The sequence below is a fragment of the Ovis aries genome, chromosome 18 (assembly GCF_016772045.2).
Source record: "Ovis aries strain OAR_USU_Benz2616 breed Rambouillet chromosome 18, ARS-UI_Ramb_v3.0, whole genome shotgun sequence".
NCBI classification, from domain to species: Eukaryota; Metazoa; Chordata; class Mammalia; order Artiodactyla; family Bovidae; genus Ovis; species Ovis aries.
Window position 1 is genome coordinate 19,775,666 of NC_056071.1, and position 20,967 is coordinate 19,796,632.

The 20,967-nt window shown below is 51.9% G+C and overlaps 2 protein-coding genes across 6 annotated transcripts in view; one reads left to right on the plus strand and one right to left on the minus strand.

Moving 5' to 3' along the window:
* ACAN (aggrecan) overlaps nt 1–1,778 on the plus strand; it is a 68,186-nt gene extending 66,408 nt beyond the window's left edge. For all 4 annotated transcript variants that reach the window (XM_060401386.1, XM_060401387.1, XM_027957060.3 and 1 more), the window contains 2 exons: nt 201–383; nt 890–1,778. In XM_060401386.1, coding sequence (XP_060257369.1) covers nt 201–383; nt 890–966 — 260 coding nt within the window. In that variant the 3' untranslated portion in view covers nt 967–1,778. The remainder of the gene's footprint in view (nt 1–200; nt 384–889) is intronic.
* Nucleotides 1,779–2,861: 1,083 nt separating this feature from the next.
* HAPLN3 (hyaluronan and proteoglycan link protein 3) lies at nt 2,862–20,785 on the minus strand. Of its 2 annotated transcripts, XM_004017742.4 has the most exons (5): nt 20,696–20,785; nt 12,750–12,930; nt 8,776–9,144; nt 5,308–5,610; nt 2,862–4,655 (listed from the first exon to the last, which is right to left on the minus strand). In XM_004017742.4, the coding sequence occupies exons 2-5, from the start codon at nt 12,871–12,873 to the stop codon at nt 4,369–4,371; spliced, it is 1,083 nt and encodes a 360-aa protein (XP_004017791.1). In that variant the 5' UTR covers nt 12,874–12,930; nt 20,696–20,785; the 3' UTR covers nt 2,862–4,368. The 2 variants fall into 2 exon arrangements, with proteins under 2 accessions (XP_004017791.1, XP_060257371.1); XM_060401388.1 differs by having other exon boundaries at nt 12,750–20,785.
* Nucleotides 20,786–20,967: the final 182 nt, after the last annotated feature.

Here is a 20,967-nt window from a genome sequence, read left to right on the forward strand (position 1 = left end):
ACCAGTGGCTTACAGATTCTCAGTGCAGAATGAAAGTGCCCCTCCCCCGCAGGCAGGGCTCATGGCCGGGTGTCCAGGCTCCCCACCCCTTCCTTGAACTCTGAGCTGGCTCCCCAAAGCCAGGACGACCACACCGGCTCATCACAGGGCATCAGGGGAGACCCTCCAAGAGCCCTTTCTGAAGGATGTTTGCCCCTCAGTGGCCTGTGGAGAGCCCCCTGTGGTGGAGCACGCCAGAATCTTCGGACAGAAGAAGGACCGATACGAGATCAACGCCCTGGTGCGGTACCAGTGCACCGAGGGCTTCATCCAGCGACACGTGCCCACCATCCGGTGCCAGCCCAGCGGGCACTGGGAGGAGCCTCGGATCACCTGCACGGACCGTGAGCATCACCCCACACAGCGTTAGATCCGGCCAACACATCCTCCTCCCTATCCCCCACTGCCAACACCATCGAGGGCTCTGTCACAGATGTCCCCTGCCCCTGGGGAGGTTCACTTTCACTGAGAGGGGGAAGGTGAAGGCAAGTGCCCTACTGTCCTTTTCAACATCCACCCGAAGTCCCCTGTTATCAGTCGCTCAGTCGTGTCCGACTCTTTGCGACCCCAGGGACTGTAGCCACCCAGGCTCCTCTGTCCATAGGATTTTCCAGGCAAGAATACTGGAGTGGGTTGCCATTTCCTACTCCAGTATTCTAGCCTGAAGCCCCTTAGCCCAAGGTGGTTCCAAGAAAAATCAAAACCAAGAAGCAGGTAAAACCTCAGGCTGCCTTCATGAGCCCATGGTTTCTACAGGGAGGGGATCGGCAGAGAAGGACTTGGGGAGGCTGGGCTGGCCTGCTTTCTTCCCAGAGTTCACCCAGATTTTTCCATTTCCCTTGCACCCCAGCCGCCACCTATAAGCGCAGACTACAGAAGCGGAGCTCACGGCCCCTGAGGAGGAGCCGCCCCAGCACGGCCCACTGAGAGGAGCTTTCGGACGTGCCCAGGACGCTGAGCCCAGAAGCCTGGCCAGGCTGACACCCCATCCGGATGGTGTCCTCTCCTTGTCGCTTTCTGTCATATAAGGAATTCCATTAAAGAAGGAAAAAAATAAACCCCACATTGTGTATGCACCCGCCCACCCCCCAAATCGCCAAATCTGCATCTAATGTTCCCCCCAAACGCCAAAGCAAAGCAAACGTATGGTAACCCGTGGACTGAAGTTTAGAGACGTTCCTTCAGTCTCCCACCGTGCATTTCCAGGGACCAGCACAGGGACAGGGGGAGAAGGGAAGGGGTTAAGTTAAATAAAGAAGATTATTTTTTGTTTCCTGACTTTATCCAAGAGCAGTGCAATCGTTGGTTCTTTCACCTCCAGGGAGAGCTAGGGAGGAGGGAGGAGGGGCAGAGACCCGAGGGCTGAAGAACTCTGGAACCGCAGCTGAATGTATTGGATAAGATGGAGTTCATCTGTGTCGGGGAGAAGCCCAGGGGAGAGGGGGCGCCTTCCAGCCCACTGAGAGCGAGCCATCAAGGGATCTTCGAAGCATGGGGGTCGGATTCCCTCCAAGGGTCCCTCCTCGAGTCCTCTCACCTGGGTCTGCCACCCGAGCAGGTGTCCATCTCAGCAGGGCTGGGTGGGGGGGCACTTCCTTCCCTATGGGAGTGTCACCCACCCCTCCCCCCACCTTTCCCCACCCTCCGGGACCGTGCAGGCACCAGGGTTCCGTGCACCTATTTATATTTTTGAAAAGTAAAGATTATGATAATTATAATAATAAAGACATTGGAAGAGATCTATTTCTTTTCTTTTCCCTTCTTTTTCTTAAAGAGAAGGCAACCATGGTCCAGGATCTACTGAGAAGTTTCTTAGAAATGGGGGCTGTAGGGACACACTTTGATCAAATGACTCTAAATTTGTGCGAGTCCTGTTTGACCAGAAGGCCTGGGACAGTCACACCTCTGGTGCTCTGTTCTTACATGAGTTCCTGTGTGTGTGTGTGTGTGTGTGTGTGTGTGTGCATGTGTGGGTGTGTGTGTAACAGCCAAGAAGTCCTGTGTATGGATCTTTGAGTTGGCACGCTGTCAGAGAGTAACTCAAGTCAGACTTCTGGCCGCTTTCCATAGTTTGGTCCTTTGATTTACACTGTTTGCTCACACAAGAAGAGTTGATTTATAGAGTGAGTCCAAGAACAGAGGCAAAATCAGGATTTATAAGAGGAAAGAAAAAGAACTGCAGACAGTCTGGGAATAGTGAATCTTGTTTATACATTTTTGGGGTCAAATGGGTTAGCTAGCCACTAGCACAAAGGTCTGGGCATCCTGCCCGTAAGTAGGCTGTAGGTTATCAATGAAAACGCTTTCAATTGTTTATGTATTTCCCCCAACAGACCTTGAGTGGAGCTGGGCTGTGTGTGCCAGACAGTTACCATCCACCAGCCTCCTCCCTGGAAGGTCAGGTTAGTGCCACTCCCTCATCACCCTTGCTCAATGGGCGCTGATTGTGTGTGGAAGTGTCTGATGTTGGTTGTAGACGGTAGAGTCCCCCTGCAATGCGGGAGACCAGGGTTCGATGCCTGGGTTGGGAAGATCCCCTTGAGAAGGGAATGGCAGCCCACTCCAGTATTCTTGCCTGGAGAATTCCGTGGACAGAGGAGCCTAGTGGCCTACGGTCCATAGGGTCACAAAGAGTCAGACACAACTGAGGGACTAACACTGGTGCTGCTTAGCATGTGTCAGTGTGAGTCTGCTGATGTCTCTTTGGGTGTGTACTTGTGTGGTTGAGTGTTTGCTGGTGAGTATTTTTATGTGCCCAGGTTACCTACAGCTCTGGAAAGGATCCGTGGACAAAAGTAGAAGATGCAGCGATGGTCACAGAGTAGGAACTCAAAAATTGTGCCTTTTTATTAAGTAACTGATTCATTGGGAACACAGCTATGTCATTCGTTTTCAGCCTTGAGTCTGCATTAGAAGGGCTTGTGAGAGATCCCACTCCAGGGTTTTCGACTCAGCGGGTCTGAGGTCAGGTGCAGAAAGTTGCATCTCAAACACATTCCCAGGTGAAGCTGGTGGCGCCGGCCACACTTGGAGAAGCGCCTGGCTAAGTAAAGGACCGACTGTGGCTGGCAGCGGTGTGCCTGCGCAGAAGCAGGAGACCTGGTTTCTTGAGGCTGACATGGGGGTGGGGACCAGGGTGAGGAATAGCCTCCTCTGGCCTCCCACTCTTATGCTGGGTCCATGCAGACACACAGCCTGGAGTGGGATGGTGGGAGAACACGCCAGGAGGCCCTCCAGCTGCTAGGTCAGTCCCTGAGGCAGGATACACACAGGCAGGCCAGGCCAGACCAGGGCAGCCTGAAGGTGCAGCCCATGTGTTCCCTGCCCACGCCAGTGGACAGACCCAGGCGACCTCTTCAGTCTAGGACAGAACCGTCCCCCATGCAGGGAGCTGGACCTGCAGGGAGCTGGACCCTAAGACTGAATGAGATAAAGACTGAGACACAGGGACTTCTCTGGTGGTTAAGTGGCTAAGACTCCATACTCCCATCGCAGGGAGCCTGGGTTCAATCCCTGGTCAGGGAACTAGATTCCACATGCCACAACTAAAGGTTTGCCTGTCGCAATGCAGATTGAAAATCCCGCATGTCACAACTAAGACCTGGTGCAGCCAAATAAGAAGCAAATTTAAAAAAAAAAAAAAAAGCGCAACACGGAGGAGGGCTCAAGATGGAGGGAGGGGTCACAGCACCATTTATTGTCCAAAACAGTACTTAGACCTGAGGGCCACTCGCCAAACAGGGAAAAATGAGAACAAAACACTGACTCTTTGGAGCCAAGAGAGAAGGAAAACATGGGGCGGGATCTCTCTCCCTTCCCTGGGATGTCACATGGAAGCCCAGGGACCCACCTCCCGCCCAGGCTCCTCCACTGTGCTGAGACGGGCCAGCTGCTCCCCAAAGAAGTACGAGGGTCAGGAGACCACCAGGCCTGAACCCCAGCTCGAGCCACCTGGCTGCCCTCTCATCCCCAGGCGGAGGCGGAGGACAAGTCGCAGCCCTGGCTCCCCCTGCCACTGCTGGCTCTGGAAACAGCCTCCCCGGGGCTGGGAAAGGGGATGGATTCAGTGATGGCAGAGAGCGCTCATGAACCCAAGGACCTCAAACGTCCCAGAGGAGAGAGACAGGAGGATTCGAGGAGGGTGAGAGCCTTGGTAAAAGGACCTGAGTAAAAGGACGATTTGGGATCTGTGGGATTTACCCAAAAAATAATATTTAAAAATAATTTTAAGTTGGAAAGTATAAAAACAAGATGAAAATTGCCCCAACCTGCAAGGGAAAACGAACTACTCAATAAATACAGCCCATGAGGAGAGGGGGCAACCTGGCATTAGCGTGGCCGGTAGCAGTAGACGCCGTACTTGCGGCTGTGTGGGTCTGGGAAGCCAAAGCTTCGGACCCCAGGCTCCAGGGCCCCACAGTTGGAACGTGGGTGAGCCACAGGGTAGCGGGCACTGCCATCTGCCAGCCAGCCAGCATCGCAGCGGTCCAAGCCACTGAACTTCCAGGCGGCAAACAGCTGGCCCACCTTCGCGATCTGGGCTCCATCTTCCCAGCAGGCCTCCCTTGCCTCTGCCAGCGTCAGCTTCTCAGGGTGCTCCAGGTAGTACACCTGCCCTGTGGGATGCGGGGCGTGAGGACGGAGAAGCAGAGGGGCCAGCCAGAGAGGGCCTGGGGCAAGGCCAGCCCATACAGACCCCACCACCCAGCCCCCAAAAGACCTGTTAACTCTCTACGCTTAGGGAGCTGCCACGTTATGGAGCATCTGCAGTGGAGACTGTCAGGGGCACGTTCCCAAATCTCAGCCCCTCTCCAAAAGCATCATCCCCCCTGCCATGGTGCTGGGTTCCCCACAGTCAGATCTGTACTCTGCCCAGCCTTTCCTAATTTTACTCTAGGTGGGCGCCCCACCGCTGCTAGACCAATCAAGAGTCTCTCATCTGCTCAGCCATTTACTGAGCACCTACTAAGTGCCAAGCTGGGATATGGCACTGAACAGATCTGTTTTTATCCGTGTATCTTCCCATGAAATGAGCGCCTTTGTGAGGGCAGACTGTGTTTTATCTGTCTATGATGACCCAGCACCTAGTAGGCCCTCAGGGAATGTGGGATGATTGACTAGACCGATGATCAGTGTGAAGCGGCAGCATCGAGGCACTCAGTTGGACAGGGCTTCAGCTGGAAGTGCCAGCAGGGTGGGCAGAGAGGACTGAAGGCCCCCAGAGGCTGCCCTCCCACCCGCGGGCCCATGCTTGGCCAGTCCACTCACCCCTGAGGGCAACCGCGAAGCAGAACACGTCATAGCGGTGCAGGCGGCGGTGGCGCGGGCCGTAGCTGCGCACGCCTGGCGCCAGGCCCAGGCCTCCGCAGGGGCGCCGGGCCTGCGTGACGGGGTACTGCACCGAGGCGTCCTGCAGCCAGCCCGCGTTGCACCAGTCCAGGCCCTCCTCCCAGGCCCGGAACAGCTGCTCGAAGGAGGCCACCACCGCGTCCTGCTCCTCGCAGGCCTGCTGGGCTTCGTGGAAGTTGAACTTGTAGCGCCCTTGGGGGTGCTGGTAAGGAAAGACCACACCTGGGGAGGGCAGAAAAGGGGGCTTGAGTGGGTGGGCAGGGCCCGGTGATGGGAGACCCACTTCCACTGAGAAAGAGGCTTCCCTCAAAACACACACACACACAGAGTCCCTCAGAAAAGGTCTACAAACCTGTCACCTCCTGTCCACTGTCCAAGTCCAACGCAGAACCAGTATCTGCTTTACATCTCCCTCCCAGAGCTAGACAGGCACACAGCAGCACTCAGAAAACTACTAATTTGTTAACGGAATGAATGAGTCAGTCAAATAATATCCCCAATTACAGAACAGGGTTAATACCTAACCCACAGGGTTGTTCCAAGAACCCCAGTGCTATGGGCTCAGTATGCCTGCTGAGTCACTCAGTTGACTCTTTGTGACCCCACGGGCTGGAGCCCACTGGGCTCCTTTCTATTTTTCCAGGCAAGAATCCTGGAGTGAGCTGCCATTTCCATCTCCAGGGGATCTTCTCGACCCAGGGATTGAACCTTCGTCCTCTACGTCTCCAACATTGCAGGAGGATTCTTTACCACTGAGCCACCAAGGAAACCCATGGTCTCAATTCAGATGATTAAATCCTAATGCCCAGGAATTCCCCTGGCAGTCCAGTGGTTAGGAAATGGTGCTCTCACTGCCAGAGCCCAGGACTGATCCCTGATCAGGGGACTAAGATCCTGAAAGTCGCACAGCACAGCTAAATAAATAAATCCTAATGCCCAATATGATGGTATTAGGAGATGGCGCCTTTGGGACGTAATTAGGTCATGAGGGTGGAGTCCTCATGAATGGGGTTAGTACCCTTAAAAAAAGACACCCCAGAGAGCTCCCCCCAAGGCCCTTCCACCATTGTGAGGACACAGAAGTCTGTGACCTGGCACCCTGGTCTGGGACTTCCAGTCTCTAGAACTGTGTGAAATGAATCTCTGTTGTTCAAAGGTCACCGAGGCTGTTTTGTTACTGCAACCTGATCTAAGACACCAGTGAGGAGGTGCTGCCACCTACAGGAGACAGGCGTTGCCGGGCTCTGGCTCAGTAGCTGAGACCTCATCGTCTATGTTAACATTAATATGGAAGCTTCAGAGGAGAATGCAAGAAACTTCCCACATGTGACAGACGACTTTCAGGGGAAGAGGAAAGAAGACAGTGAAAGTGTCAGTGGCTCGGTCATGTCTGACTGTGACCTATGTATGTAGCCTGCCAGGCTCCTCTGTCCATGGGATTCTCTAGGCAAGAATACTGGAGTTGGTTGCTATTTCCTTCTCCAGGGGATCTTCCCCACCCAGGAATCGAACCTGGGTCTCCCGCATTGAGGGCAAATTCTTTACCGTCTGAGCCACCAGGGAGGCCCCAGGGGAAGAGGAGGGATGGGAAAAGGTCTTACTAAAGGAAGCTCGAGGTCAGGGAGGTCCCAGGCAGGGGGCTTTCTGGTACCACGGTCTGGGAGGTGCCACAGGCTCCCTCAAAATTCCATGTTTGAAATTTTACTGTAATAAAAAATGTTAAACCCCCTGGGCTCATTCTCTATCAAGTCAGATGAAACCTTAAGGAGAAGGGGTGTCCCTAGGGCCTGGGACTGGCGCTATTCAAAGGCAGGGTCTGGAGTGAGAGCTCCCTGGATTGGGACTGACATATACACACTGTATGATATACACACTACTATGTATTAAACAGAAAACTAATGAGACCCTGCTGTACAGCATGGGGAACTCTACTCAGTGCTATGTGGTGACCTGAAAGGAAAGGAAATCTAAAACAGAGGGGATACATGAATACATATGGCTGATTCCCTCTTCTGGGCAGCAAAAAGCAGCACGACGTTGTAAAGACACTACACTCCAATTAAAATTAATAAAAAAAAAATAAATAAAAAGTGTAATCCCAAAAAAGTGAGGACTCCCTGCTTCTCTAGGCTGCCCCTGTGGTTCCCAGACAACTGGCTCTGACCAGCTCACACACATCCCACACCATCCCCAACATCAGGGAAAAGGAACATGGCCCCTCTGGGTCACCATCTAAGCCCCATGGACTGGGCAGGTGGCTGCTGGTGGCAAGGTCCACCTCTGATTGACAAGCTCTTGAGCCACATTCTATCCTCATCTCCTCGAAGAAGGTAAAGGAGGAAGTACCCTTATTCTTCATTTTTTTTTTTACCTGTGACAGGACTGGAGCTCTGGGGGGAAGGCACCGATCTGGGGTGCCACAGCTGGGACGGGGTGGACATGGAGTCAGATCAGCCTTCCCTCTATACCCTCCCAGTGACTCCCTACCAGGTAGGAGAGGTCTAAGGACACACAGCCCCGGCCCAGGGTCAGAGAAGGCAGAAGTCGTGTGGAGATCACAGCTGGCAGCTTTGGACAGCACTGGTTGTTTTTGCTTTTGTTTCTAATTAGGCAATTTCTACATTAAAATCCAGAGGTTTCACATACGAATATAAGCTTCTCATGTCAAATCAGAAAATCTGGCTGCAGGGACTTCCCTGGTAGTCCAAGGGATAAAGAATCCGCCTTCCAATGCAGGAGACACAGGTTCGATCCCTGGTTGGGGAACTAAGATCCCACATGCCTTGGTGCAACTAAGCCCAATTGCTCTAGAGCCCATGCACCACGACAAAGACCCCTTGCATTGCAACTAAGACCCAACGTGGCCAAATAAGTAAACATTTGAAAGAAAGAAAGAAAATCGGGCTGCACTGGGCTTGCTTCCGGTGTAGCATCATCAGCTGGGCCTGAGTAGGAGGGCTCAGGAGTGGCCCCCGTCCCCACCACTCCGGATCACCCACCCCGGGCTGCCTCATTTGTTTGTGTCACCTGCCAACCCTGTGCAAATCTCAGCTCTGACTCAATGAGCTGTGTCATCACCTCCTGTCTCCCTCTCTCTGAACAGGACGTGAGCAAGAGGGAGTAGAGAGCAGTGGATTCTGGAGTCTGACTGCCTGTGGTCAAACCCCTACTCAGCCATGTATGAGCTGTGTGACCCTAGGTAAGTGACTTGACTTCTCTGTGCCTCGGTTTTCTCATCCACACGTTGAGGGTGAGAATAACAGGAGCTTCGTCGTGGGGTTGTTCTGAGGATTGGATGTTTTATCTGCCAGAAGCACAGAGGTCTAGATGCTTTCTCAGGGCCTTCTCCCTGCAGCCCCCAGGACCAAGCCACCGTCAGGGTCTCACCCCGAAGCTCCAACTCCACGAGACCACTCTCATCCTCTAGTCCATCAATGACCTCGCAGCGGTAGCGCCCGTAGTCCTCCAGCCGCAGGTCCCAGATCTCCAGCGACACTTCCCGCGCTCTGTCCTGCCGCAGGCGCACCCGACCTCGGTAATCCCCAAAGGTGCGCTGCCTCAGCCCAATGGCCACCAGCACGTCCTGCTCCGGGACCCCATTCTCCGACAGCTTCCACCATTTGATGCGCACAGGCCGCGGAGAGGCCAGGGCCGGCTCGTAGTGGTAGCGGCAGGGCAGGGTCACGTTGGCCCCTCGGTGGGAGAACAGGGTCTCCTCGGGCGTCTCTACCACCAGCTTCAATCCATTGAAGATGCCTGAGGGGAGAGGCGGGTGCAGATGGGAACCTCCGGCGGCACATCGGTAGTCCTGCAGGGGCCACCCCTTCCCTCACCCTCACCCCCAGCTCCCACCAGGCTCAGGAGTCCTAGATTGCACCGCCCCTGTACCCACATACTCTAATGTGACTTCACAACTCCTTCCTTCAGGAGGTGACTCTATGAACCACCCCCAGTCCCTGAAATCCTCGCTGGCCCTGCCACTTGCTTTGACCAAATGAACGCGGGGGAAGTGAGTGTCCTGAGGTGTTTGTTCGGAGTCAAGGCTCCAGGGCCCCTGCTGAGGCCTCTCTCTCTCTCAGAACCTTGCCAACCACCATCGGAACAAGGCCTGGGCTCCCTTGCAGGGTGAGAACATGCAGAGAGCAGAGACAAGCCCTCCCAGCTGAGGCCATCCTAGACCCACCAGCCCCCAGCTGACCTGCCCGCCCACCGCAGGCACAATCAATTAAGTGAGCACAGCCAAGACAGAAGGGACAGAGCCCAGCCCAAAACGCCAGCCCATGAAACCATGAGCAAAGCACATGGCTGCTGTCTTAAACCACTAGGCTTGTTAGGCAGCAGATGAGAACTGGTGGACTTCCCTGATGGTCCATGGACGGCAGATGAGAAGTTGCTATGTAGCACAAGGAGGCTATCTCTGGTGCTCTGTGAGAACCTGGAGGGATGGGATGCGGAGAGGGGAGGGAGGCTAGAGACAGAGGGGGTGTGTGTATAATTATGGCTGATTTGTGTTGTAGAGCAGAAACCATGGAGAAGGCAATGGCACCCCACTCCAGCACTCTTGCCTGGAAAATCCCATGGACAGAGGAGCCTGGTGGGCTGCAGTCCATGGGGTCGCTAATAGTCGGCACGACTGAGTGACTTCACTTTCACTTTTTACTTTCATGCATTGGGGAAGGAAATGGCAACCCACTCCAGTGTTCTTGCCTGGAGAATCTCAGGGACAGGAGAGCCTGGTGGGCTGCCGTCTCTGGGGTTGCATAGAGTCGGACACGATTGAAGCGACTTAGCAGCAGCAGCAGCAGCAATACAACACTGTAAAAATGTTTTGTTGTTATTGAGTCGCTCAGTCATGTCCAGCTCTTCATGACCCCATGAAAGCAGCACACCAGACTTCCCTGTCCTATTCACTTTTAAAATATATTTAAATCTTTTTAATGGGGGGAAAAAAGAATCCACCCTTTCACTGCGGTGGCAGTGGGGGGAGGCGGGTTTGATCCCTGGTCAGGGAACTAAGATGCCACATGGTTCAGCTAAAAAAAAAAAAAGAAAAGAAAAAGGCAAGTTGGTGCAGCTGGCAGTAAGAGCGCCTCAGATGGGAGTGCGGGGGGACTCAGGCTCATCTGAGTCTCCTTCTCTAACACACTGGTCACAAGAGGGCATAGCCTGCCCTTCACTCGGTCCAGCTGGCCACCACGACTCTTCCCAAACACCTAGAGACACAGGTGAGATTAGGCCAGGACTTATAGAGGAGACTGCAGTCAGGTTCAGGAGGACAAATAAACTCCGAGCCTAACATGCGCCACAAGAACCAGATTTATGGGCTAAGACTGGCCCATCTCTCACTTGAGTCTTCCTATTGGGGCCTCATGGTCTCACAGCCTTAGGTCTGGACTTGAGACCTTAGAGGTACACAGGGAAGTGGGGGTTAACCCTAGGAGTAAGCAAGGGATAGACAGGGAGGCTCCTTGCAGAGAATCTCATGCTGAAAAACAGCCATACCTAACGACTCCTTGCCTGTGTCCGAGTTTCTATGAGGCTCATATGACCTAGCAAATGATGCATAGTAGGTGCATAAAGCTGCTGATAAAAAGTCACCTGGCTTTTCCAGTAACTGGCCTGAAGTCACTTCTAAAAATGGTTTGCTATTCACTTGACCCAGAAAATTGCACAAAATCAAGAGGTTCAAATTTTCATGTTCACTTTAAGAACACTGCTTCCCTGGTGGTTCAGCTGGTAAAGAATCTGCCTGCAGTGCAGGAGACCCCGGTTCGATTCCTGGGTCAGGAAGATCCCCTGGAGAAGGGATAGGCTACCCGCTCCAGTATTCTTGGGCTTCCCTTGTAGCTCAGCTGGTAAAGAATCCGCCCACAATGCGGGAGACCTGGGTTCGATCCCTGAGTTGGGAAGATCCCCTGGAGAAGGGAAAGGCTACCCACTGCAGTATTCTGGCCTGGATAATTCCATGGACTGTATAGTCCATGGGGTTACAAAAGTTGGTGGGACAGGACTAAGCGACTTTCACTTTCTTTTAAGAACACTCATGAAACCACCCAGGCCATGAAGGGTATGCATATCCAGAAAGCCACCAAGTATCTGAAAAATGTCACTTTAAACATATTCTGTGCCATTCCATCATTACAATGGTGTTGATAGGTGTTCCCAGGCCAAACAGTGGGGCTGGGTGCAGGGTTGGTGGCCCAAGAAGAGTGCTGAATTTTTATTGCACATGCTCAGAAATGCAGAGAGTGATTCCAGACTTCAGAGCTTAGATGTAGACTCTCTGGTCATCAAGCATGTCCTGGTGAACAAAGCCTCTAAAGATGCGGGACAGGACTAGTGAGCTCAGGGTTGGTTGGATCAACCGATACCTAAGCTCCCCTGTCACATGTAGATGATCCTTACCGAAAAAGGTCTGATTATTCCTAAACCAGAAGAGAAGGCTGGACAGAAGAAAAAGATATCCCCAAAGAAACCAAAAAAACAATACTTTATGGCCCTGGGACTTCCCTGGCGGTCCGTGGCTAAGACTTCACACTCCCAATGCAGGGGGCCTGGCTTCGATCCCTGGTCAGGGAACTAGATCCCCACATGCCTTAACTAAAGATCCCAAAGTGTCACAACTAAGACCCAGCACAGCCAAATAAATAAATAAATATTTAAAAAGAAACATGCGGCCTGGGGAAGAAATGCCACCAAAAAAAAACGCAGATAAAAGTTTAAAAAAAGGTCACCTGCCCAAAGCCGCATAGCTAGTAAGTGGCAAAATGGAGAGTCAAACACATCTCCCTAACTCCAAACCCCTTTTCCACTGGGAAAACCTGGGGAAGTCACGTTTAAGTGGAATTTTGAAAAACTGGCAGGACTTTGGGGGAAGTATAAAAAGCAAAATTGACTGTGCTACAGTGCATTCAGCTCCACGCCCATGGGTTGTTGTTGGTTTAGTCGCTCAGTCGTGTCTGACTCTTGCAATCCCATGGGCTGTAGCCTACCAGGCTCCTCTTTCCATGGGATTCTCCAGGCTGGAATGCTGGAGTGGGTTGCCATTTCCTCCTCCAGGGGATCTTCCCAACCCAGGGATCAAACCTGGGTCTCCTGCACTACAGGCGGATTCTTTACTGACTGAGCCACCGGGGAAGCCCTCCATATCTAAGGGGCCAGTAGACATGGAGTAACAGAACCACCCTTCGGCTCATCTTAGCAAGAAGGCTGGACCACTGCACAGGCCCAGATGGGAGCAGGACTGCTGGCTTCACCCCCTGAGCCCCCACCCAACTCGGATCTTGCAGGGGCCAGGAGACGCCTTCATCACCTAGCCAAACCAAGAGCCGAGCCAAGAGCCAAGCCAAGAGGCCACCCACCTTTGCTGTAGCCGTTGTCCAGGTTCCGGCCGTTGGGACGGTTGGAGTAGTAGAAGCCGTTGTAGAAAGGCAGGCCGGAGACACAGCACAGCAGGAGCAGCAGGATCGGGAGCTGCAGGCCCATGGTGTCACACACCGGGCAGCGCCAGGGTGTCCAGACAAGGCTGGGGCCTGGGGCAAACTGGGAGGAGAAAAACAAGCCAGTGAGAGAAGTCTGCAGTGGGGCCCAGGGACCAACTTACTCATTCGTTCAATCAACAGGAATTTAGCAGCTTCCCTTGTGGTTCAGCAGTAAAGAATCTGTCTACCAAGCAGGAGACGAGGGTTCGATCCCTGGGTCAGGAAGATCCCCTGGAGTGTGTGTGTGTGTGTGTGTGTGAGAGAGAGAGAGAGAGAGAGAGAGAGAGAGAGAGAGAGAGTGTGTGTGTGTGTGTGTGTGTGTGTGTGTGTGTGTGTGGCTCAGATGCTAAAGAATCTTCCTGCAATGCAGGAGACTGGGGTTCAGTCCCTGGAGACTGGGGTTCAATCCCTGGGTTAGAAAGATCCCTTGGAGAAGGGAACGGCTACCCACTCCAGTATTCTTGCCTGTAGAATTCCATGGACAGAGAAGCCTGGTAGGCTGCAGTCCATGGGGTCGCAGAGTTGGTCACGACTGAACGACTTTCACTTTCCAACCTTTTTGGCACCAAGGACCTGTTTCAAGGAAGATAATTTTTCCATGGACTAGGGCAGGGTGGAGGTAGGGGTGGTGATGGTTTCAGAATGATTCAAGCACATTACACTTATTGTGCACTTGATTTCTATTAATACTACATCAGCTCCATCTTGGATGACCAGGCATTAGATCCTGGAGGTTGGGGACCCCTGTGATAGAGCAGCTTCGGCATGCAAGGCACCGTTCTCGCAGCCGGGTAACAGCGGTGATGAGCAAGATGAGGTCCCTGCTCTCAGAGGACTGCACTCTGCAGGCAAGATGGGCAACAGGCAAGCCAACAAATCCTAAGCAGGAATTTATTGTCGTTTTTTAGTCCCTAAGTCGTGCCAGACTCTTTTGTGACCCCATGTACTGTAGGCTCCTTTCTCCATGGCATTCTCCAGGCAAGAATACTGGAGTTGATTGCCATGCCCTCCTCCAGGGGATCTTCCTGGATCAGGGATCAAACCCGTGTCTTCTGCACTGGCAGGCAGATTCTTTACCACTGAGCCACCACAGAAGCCCAAGCAGGAATTAGGAGGCAGTGAAAAGACTGCAAAAAAAATTAAGCAGGACCATACGACAGTATCACCATTTTTCAAACTGCAAGGTTGAATTGGAAAAGTTGTGAGCAGCATTTTAAAATGACATTGAACAGACCAGACTAGACTAGAAAATATCAGGTGCATTCATGGTTAGTGAGGATGAGTCCTGCACTGCAAAGCTTTTGTTTCAGTCCAGAAACGCCTGTGGAGGTAGAGGTTAAAAAACATTTTTTTATGCCATGCTAGACTACTTCTGGGGGGTTCTTACAGTTTAAGTGGACACTCAGATAAAACAGGCAGCTGGCCCAAGGGCTATAGATTGTTGATTCGATTTTATTTGTATTGCATCAAAATATTATGTCTTGATCATTGAGATTTTTGGCATGCACACACCCCTCCCTTAAATTTTCACATGAGGGGACTTCGCTGGTGGTCCAGTGGTTAAGACTTTGCCTTCCAATGTAGGGGGTGTAGGTTTGATCCCTGGTCAGGAAGCTGGGATCCCACATGTCTGGCAGTCAAGAAAACCAAGACATAAAATAGAAGCAATGTTGTAACAAGTTCAGTAGAGACTTTTTAAATGGTCCACATTGAGAAAAAAAAAAAAAATTTTGCACACGAGCCTAGTGCCCCACATACCTCCCCCTCATTCCTGCCCTGCTTGTCCGTTTACTGAAAGTGCCGTGTGTGTACTCATATTTACTTCAGTTCAGTTCAGTCGGTCAGTCGTGTCCGACTATTTGCGACCCCATGAATCCCAGCACGCCAGGCCTCCCTGTCCATCACCAACTCCCAGACTTCACTCAGACTCACGTCCATCAAGTCAGTGATGCCATCCAGCCATCTCATCTCTGTCGTCCCCTTCTCCTCCTGCCCCCAATCCCTCCCAGCATCAGAGTCTTTTCCAATGAGTCAACTCTTCGCATGAGGTGCCCAAAGTACTAGAGTTTCAGTTTTAGCATCATTCCCTCCAAAGAAATCCCAGGGCTGATCTCCTTCAGAATGGACTAGTTGGATCTCCTTGCAGTCCAAGGGACTCTCAAGAGTCTTCTCCAACACCACACTTCAGAAGCATCAATTCTTTGGCGCTCAGCCTTCTTCACAGTCCAACTCTCACATCCATACATGACCACTGGAAAAACCATAGCCTTGACTAGACGGACCTTAGTCGGCAAAGTAATGTCTCTGCTTTTGAATATGCTATCTAGGTTGGTCATAACTTTTCTTCCAAGGAGTAAGCGTCTTTCAATTTCATGGCTGCAATCACCATCTGCAGTGATTTTGGAGCCCAAAAAATTAAAGTCTGACACTGTTTCCACTGTTTCCCCATCTATTTCCCATGAAGTGATGGGACCAGATGCCATGACCTTCGTTTTCTGAATGTTGAGTTTTAAGTCAACATTCTCGCTCTCCACTTTCACTTTCATCAAGAGGCTTTTTAGTTCCACTTCACTTTCTGCCATAAGGGTGGTATCTTCTGCATATCTGAGGTTATTGATATTTCTCCCAGCAATCTTGATTCCAGCTTGTGTTTCTTCCAGTCCAGCATTTCTCATGATGTACTCTGCATAGAAGTTAAATAAGCAGGGTGACAGTATACAGCCTTGATGTACTCCTTTTCCTATTTGGAACCAGTCTGTTGTTCCATGTCCAGTTCTAACTGTTGCTTCCTGACCTGCATACAGATTTCTCAAGAGGCACGTCAGGTGGTCTGGTATTCCCATCTCTTTCAGAATTTTCCACAGTTTATTGTGATCCACACAGTCAAAGGCTTTGGCATAATCAATAAAGCAGAAACAGATGTTTTTCTGGAACTCTCTTGCTTTTTCCATGATCCAGGGGATGTTGGCAATTTGATCTCTGATTCCTCTGCCTTTTCTAAATGCAGCTTGAACATCGCTGAAGCCTGGCTTGGAGAATTTTGAGCATTACTTTACTAGCATGTGAGATGAATGCAATTGTGCAGTAGTTTGAGCATTCTTTGGCATTCTTTCTTTGGGATTGGAATGAAAACTGACTTTTTCCAGTCCTGTGGCCACTGCTGAGTTTTCCAAACTTGCTGTCATATTGAGTGCAGCACTTTCACAGCATCATCTTTCAGGATTTGAAATAACTCCACTGGAATTCCATTACCTCCACTAGCTTTGTTCGTAGTGATGCTTCTTAAGGCCCACTTGACTTCACATTCCAGGATGTCTGGCTCTAGATGAGTGATCACACCATTGTGATTATCTGGGTCATGAAGATCTTTTTTGTATAGTTCTTCTGTGTATTCTTGCCACCTCTTCTTAATATCTTCTGCTTCTGTTAGATCCATACCATTTCTGTCCTTTATTGAGCCCATCTTTGCATGAAATGTTCCCTTGGTATCTCTAATTTTCTTGCAGAGATCTCTGGTCTTTCCCATTCTATTCTTTTCCTCTATTTCTTTGCATTGATCACTGAAGAAGGCTTTCATATCTCTTCTTACTATTCTTTGGAACTCTGCATTCAGATGCTTATATCTTTCCTTTTCTCCTTTGTTTTTCGCCTTTCTTCTTTTCACAGCTATTTGTAAGGCCTCCCCAGACAGCCATTTCGCTTTTTTGCATTTCTTTTCCATGGGGATGGTCTTGATCCCTGTCTCCTGTACAATGTCACAAACCTCATTCCACAGTTCATCAGGCACTCTGTCTATCAGATCTAGTCCCTTGAACCTATTTCTCACTTCTACTGTATAATCATAAGGGATTTGATTTAGGTCATACCTGAATGGTCTAGCAGTTTTCCCTACTTTCTTCAAATTAAGTCTGAATTTGGTAATAAGGAGTTCATGATCTGAGCCACAGTCAGCTCCTAGTCTTGTTTTTGTTGGCTGTATAGAGCTTCTCCATCTTTGGCTGCAAAGTATATAATCAATCTGATTTCGGTGTTGACCATCTGGTGATGTCCATGTGTAGAGTCTTCTCTTGTGTTGTTGGAAGAGGGTGTTTGCTATGACCAGTGCATTTTCTTGGCAAAACTCTATTACTTCAATTGGGTAATTGAAGTACTCAGTTACTTCAATTGGGTCCAAATCTTTGCATCCCCATGGGCTGTAGTCTGTCAGGTTCCTCTATCCACAGGATTCTCCAGACGAGAATATTGGAGTGGGTTGCCATTTCCTTCTCCAAGGGATCTTCCCAGCCCAGGGGTCGAGCCCACCATCTCCCGTGGCTCCTGCATTGGCAGGTAGTTTCCTTACCCCTGAGCCATCATTAGAGAGTCTTTATTGGAAACATCCAGGGTGAATTCTGCTTCCTGCCAAAGCTCTGGCTGAAACTTGGGAGAGGAGGACAGAAGGACCAGTGTCTAGATGCTCCTGGGTGTCAGATTCAGCAGCCTGTCCTTTGTCCCCAAGGCCCTGGGGTGCTAGTAGTGGCTTTAGGCAGAGGAGCCACAAAGGCTTTAGGCTTTAGGATCAGACCTACATGTTAAAAAAAATCCCTCCAGCGGCTGAGTGGAAAGCGGACTCTGGGGCTGCGAGACCAGAGTTGACAGCAGGCATTTGGAAGTCTGAGTATGGTCATCAGGCAGCAACGTGGAAAGTGCACAGGGTATGATTTAGGGTAGACAAAGCAGAACACAGCCTTGCCACTCTGCTATGATTGTAAGTGTGTGACCCTAAGAATGCCTGTGTACAGGAACTAGAAGGGAGGGATACAGCAAAACCAGAGAAAGGAGGAGGAAGGGAGGGGAAAGAAGAAAAGCATTGGCCTGTAAGAGTGGTGGAATGTGGAGGAAACATTCTTGTTTTCAGAACAGTTAGGAGCTCTTAATGGAGACGAAGCAATGATGTGAAGGAAGTTGAGGGGTAGAATCCACTGTGCTCTTAGACCTCTTTGCAGGGAGCCCAAAGCCCAGACTTGCCTTGTGTGCTGTGCATGACAGGACACTGTGAGCCTCGCTCCTTGTCCAAGAGGAATCCCCAGGTGACAGCCACAAAGCCTCTTCGTGACTCAGATCTAAGCAGCCTACACACAAAGAGGAGCTTCCCAGGTAGCTCAGTGATAAAGAACTCACCTGCCAATGCAGGAGATGCCAGAGACACAGGTGCGATTCCTGGGTCTAGAAGGTCTAGAAGATCTCCTGGAGGAGGGCATGGCAACCCACTCCAATAGTCTTGCCTGGGAAATCCCGTGGACAGAGGAGCCTGGTGGGCTACAGTCCATGGGGCCGCAAAAGAGTCAGACTGAACAACTCAACAGCTCAAAACACATGTAACTTTGTAACCAGAGCACTAACAGAAACAAGAGCAATCCTGAAAAAAGAAAAAACCAGCACGTCAATCCGCGCTTTGCAGCTTTCACCCACCACTGGGCAAACACTTCTTCCTTCAGGATGTGGGTTCTTACGGGCACTGGATTCCAAAAGATACTGGGTTTACCAAAATTAAAAGTCTGACCCAGGGTAAAGTCATCTTCTTAAATGTTTTGTTTTGTTTTTTAACACAGAGGAAATATCTTTGCAACTTCTTCAGCTGTTTCCCACTGTTTTTCGGCTACGCTGGGTCTCTTTCCATTGGGCAGGCTTTTCTCTGCTTGTGGTGCACAGGAGCTTTTCTAGTTGCAGCGGGTGGGCTCCCTAGCTGTGATGCACAGGCTTCTCTAGCTGTGGGCTTCTCTAGTGGCTGCTTGCAGGCTTAGTTGCCCTGGGGTAGTGCTAGTCGCTCAGTCATCTCCAACTCTTTGTGACCCCATGGACTGCAGCCCACCAGGCTCCTCTGCCCAGGGGATTCCCCGGGCAAGAATACTGAAGTGGGTTGACATTTCCTTCTCCAGGGGATCTTCCAGACCTAAGGGTCAACCCAGGTCAGCTGCATTGCAGGCAGATTCAATACCATCTGAGCAGTATTCCGGCCAGGAGAATTCCATAGCCCTGAGGTATGTGGGATGTAATTCCCCCACCAGGGATCGAACCTGCGTCCTCTGCATTGGAAGGTGGATTTTTAACCACTGGATCACCAGGGAAGTCCCTGGTTTCTACTTTTATCAGAAAACTTTATGCTAAGTTCTGTTCAGCAGCTAAACCAGCAGTCCAGTGCTCCTCCTTCATCAAATCTCTCACATCCTTCAGATGGGATGGCAAGAGTTTGGATACTGAGAGCTTGAGAAATCTGGACAGGGAAGGATGCTGTGTTATTCAAATCTATTTGGTTCTTGAGCGCTGGACAGTGAATAGCAAGCATTCGAATAGTGAGGGACATCAGTAAGAAAGGCACTTTCTGCAGGACTGACAGCATTTATCTTAAGGAATTCACGCATTGCTGAGGTTTGCTCTTTAATGGTGAAGAACTCTTGTTTTGGTCACTTTAATATATTAGTGAGCTGGGGGGGAAAAAATCACCACCAGACCATGTTATACGGAGGTTGCTCCCCCAGGGTTCTTACCAGTCATGCATAAGGTAATTCACGGTTCAGAAACTAAGCTCTGAGCCAAAACAGCTTAGTTTCTGGTCTGGGAGTGGTTTTTTTTCCCCCTAGCTCACTAATGTATTAGAGTGACCAAAACAAGATGCGTGGATTCCCTGATTCCTGACGACCCATCCTTTGCTTTTCCCAGCCACCACTTGCCTTAGGACCCCTCCGCACATCAGAATAAGCTGAACCCAGACTTGTTAGGAAGATGAGCTACAGCCGAGTACCCAACTGCACCACCGGACACCACACGTCTCCCTGACACCAGCAGAGGGCAGCCTTGCCCTCCAGGTCTCCATCAGCCCGCGCCCGGAGAGGAATTTGACTTCGGTGCCCCAAGCCCTTTGAAACCTGCGGTTCCCGGAAAGTAGAAGTCCGGAGGTGTTTCCTACCGGCATTCCCAGCCCGCTGGCTCATGCAGGGCTGTGGGAGAGGGGCCAGGCCGCCTCTCGGTCACCTCCTCCTGCGGCAGAGGGCAAAAGGCCCTCCGGAGGTCAGCGCTGGGAGTCAAGGTCCAGATCGGGTCACAGGCTGCTGAAGGCCACCCAGCGAGTTGGTGACAGAACTGGGTCCAAGTGTCCGGCGCTGTTTTGGGGGTTGTTTTTTTTTTTTTTTTTCCTGGCTGCTCAGGAGCCCTAAATTCCTCCCTAAAGGATACCATCTCCCACCCAGGACTTCACTCTCCGCGCGCTCCGACTGTTCCCTAAATTAGAAACCCCACTGAACCCAGGCCTGAAACCCACGAGCATCCACTGCGCTTGCCCTGAGGGCCAGAGCAGGCAGGCAGAAGACCACCCGCCCGCTGCCTCAGGAGGTGTCCCCAGCCCCTCGCAGTGTTCCCGACGCCAGTCCCCGCTCCCGCCCCCAACAGATGAGCATCCAACAGATGCCCCGGGGCAGAGCCCGGTGCCTGGGGCGCTGTGCCGGAGGCTGCGGGATGAGTTGCGAAGAGACCCGGTGGGAGAGAGGAGACCCGGGAAGTGGTCTCAGAGGCCACTGGTTTCCCTCTGAATTGGCCTCACCGGCCAGGGTCCAGGCACAAGGGTCCCACGCAAGTCAGCCCACGCCGCGCGCTGCTCTGAACCCGCGGGCGCCCGGGGCGCCCCCAACCGGCGGCGGCGATCACAACTCGGCCCCGGCCCCACGGGGCCCGGCTCACTCCTCCTGCCGGCTTCCCCAACCCTGCCCGGGAAGCGTGGGGCTGAGAAAGCAAGAAGAGAGGAATTGGTCCACAGGGCGCCCCAGGAGCCCGGCCACCCCTGAGCTACGTACCGTCCCCAGGCGGCTCCTCGACGGCTCGAACGCTCTGGGCTGCGGGGCTGATCCGGTCGGAGGAAGCAGACGGACTCAGGGATCTTGAATGGCCAGAAGGGAAGCGGCTGCGGACGAACCCCCGCGCTCCCGCCGGGCCAGCCCCTTAAAGGAACACACGCCCCTTTCCCTCCCTTGGGCTGGGCCCAAACGGAGGTGGTGCGACAGATTTGGGCGGCCTCCAGACTTGCCTGGAGACCACCCCAAACCGGCTGGAGACCACCCCAACCTGC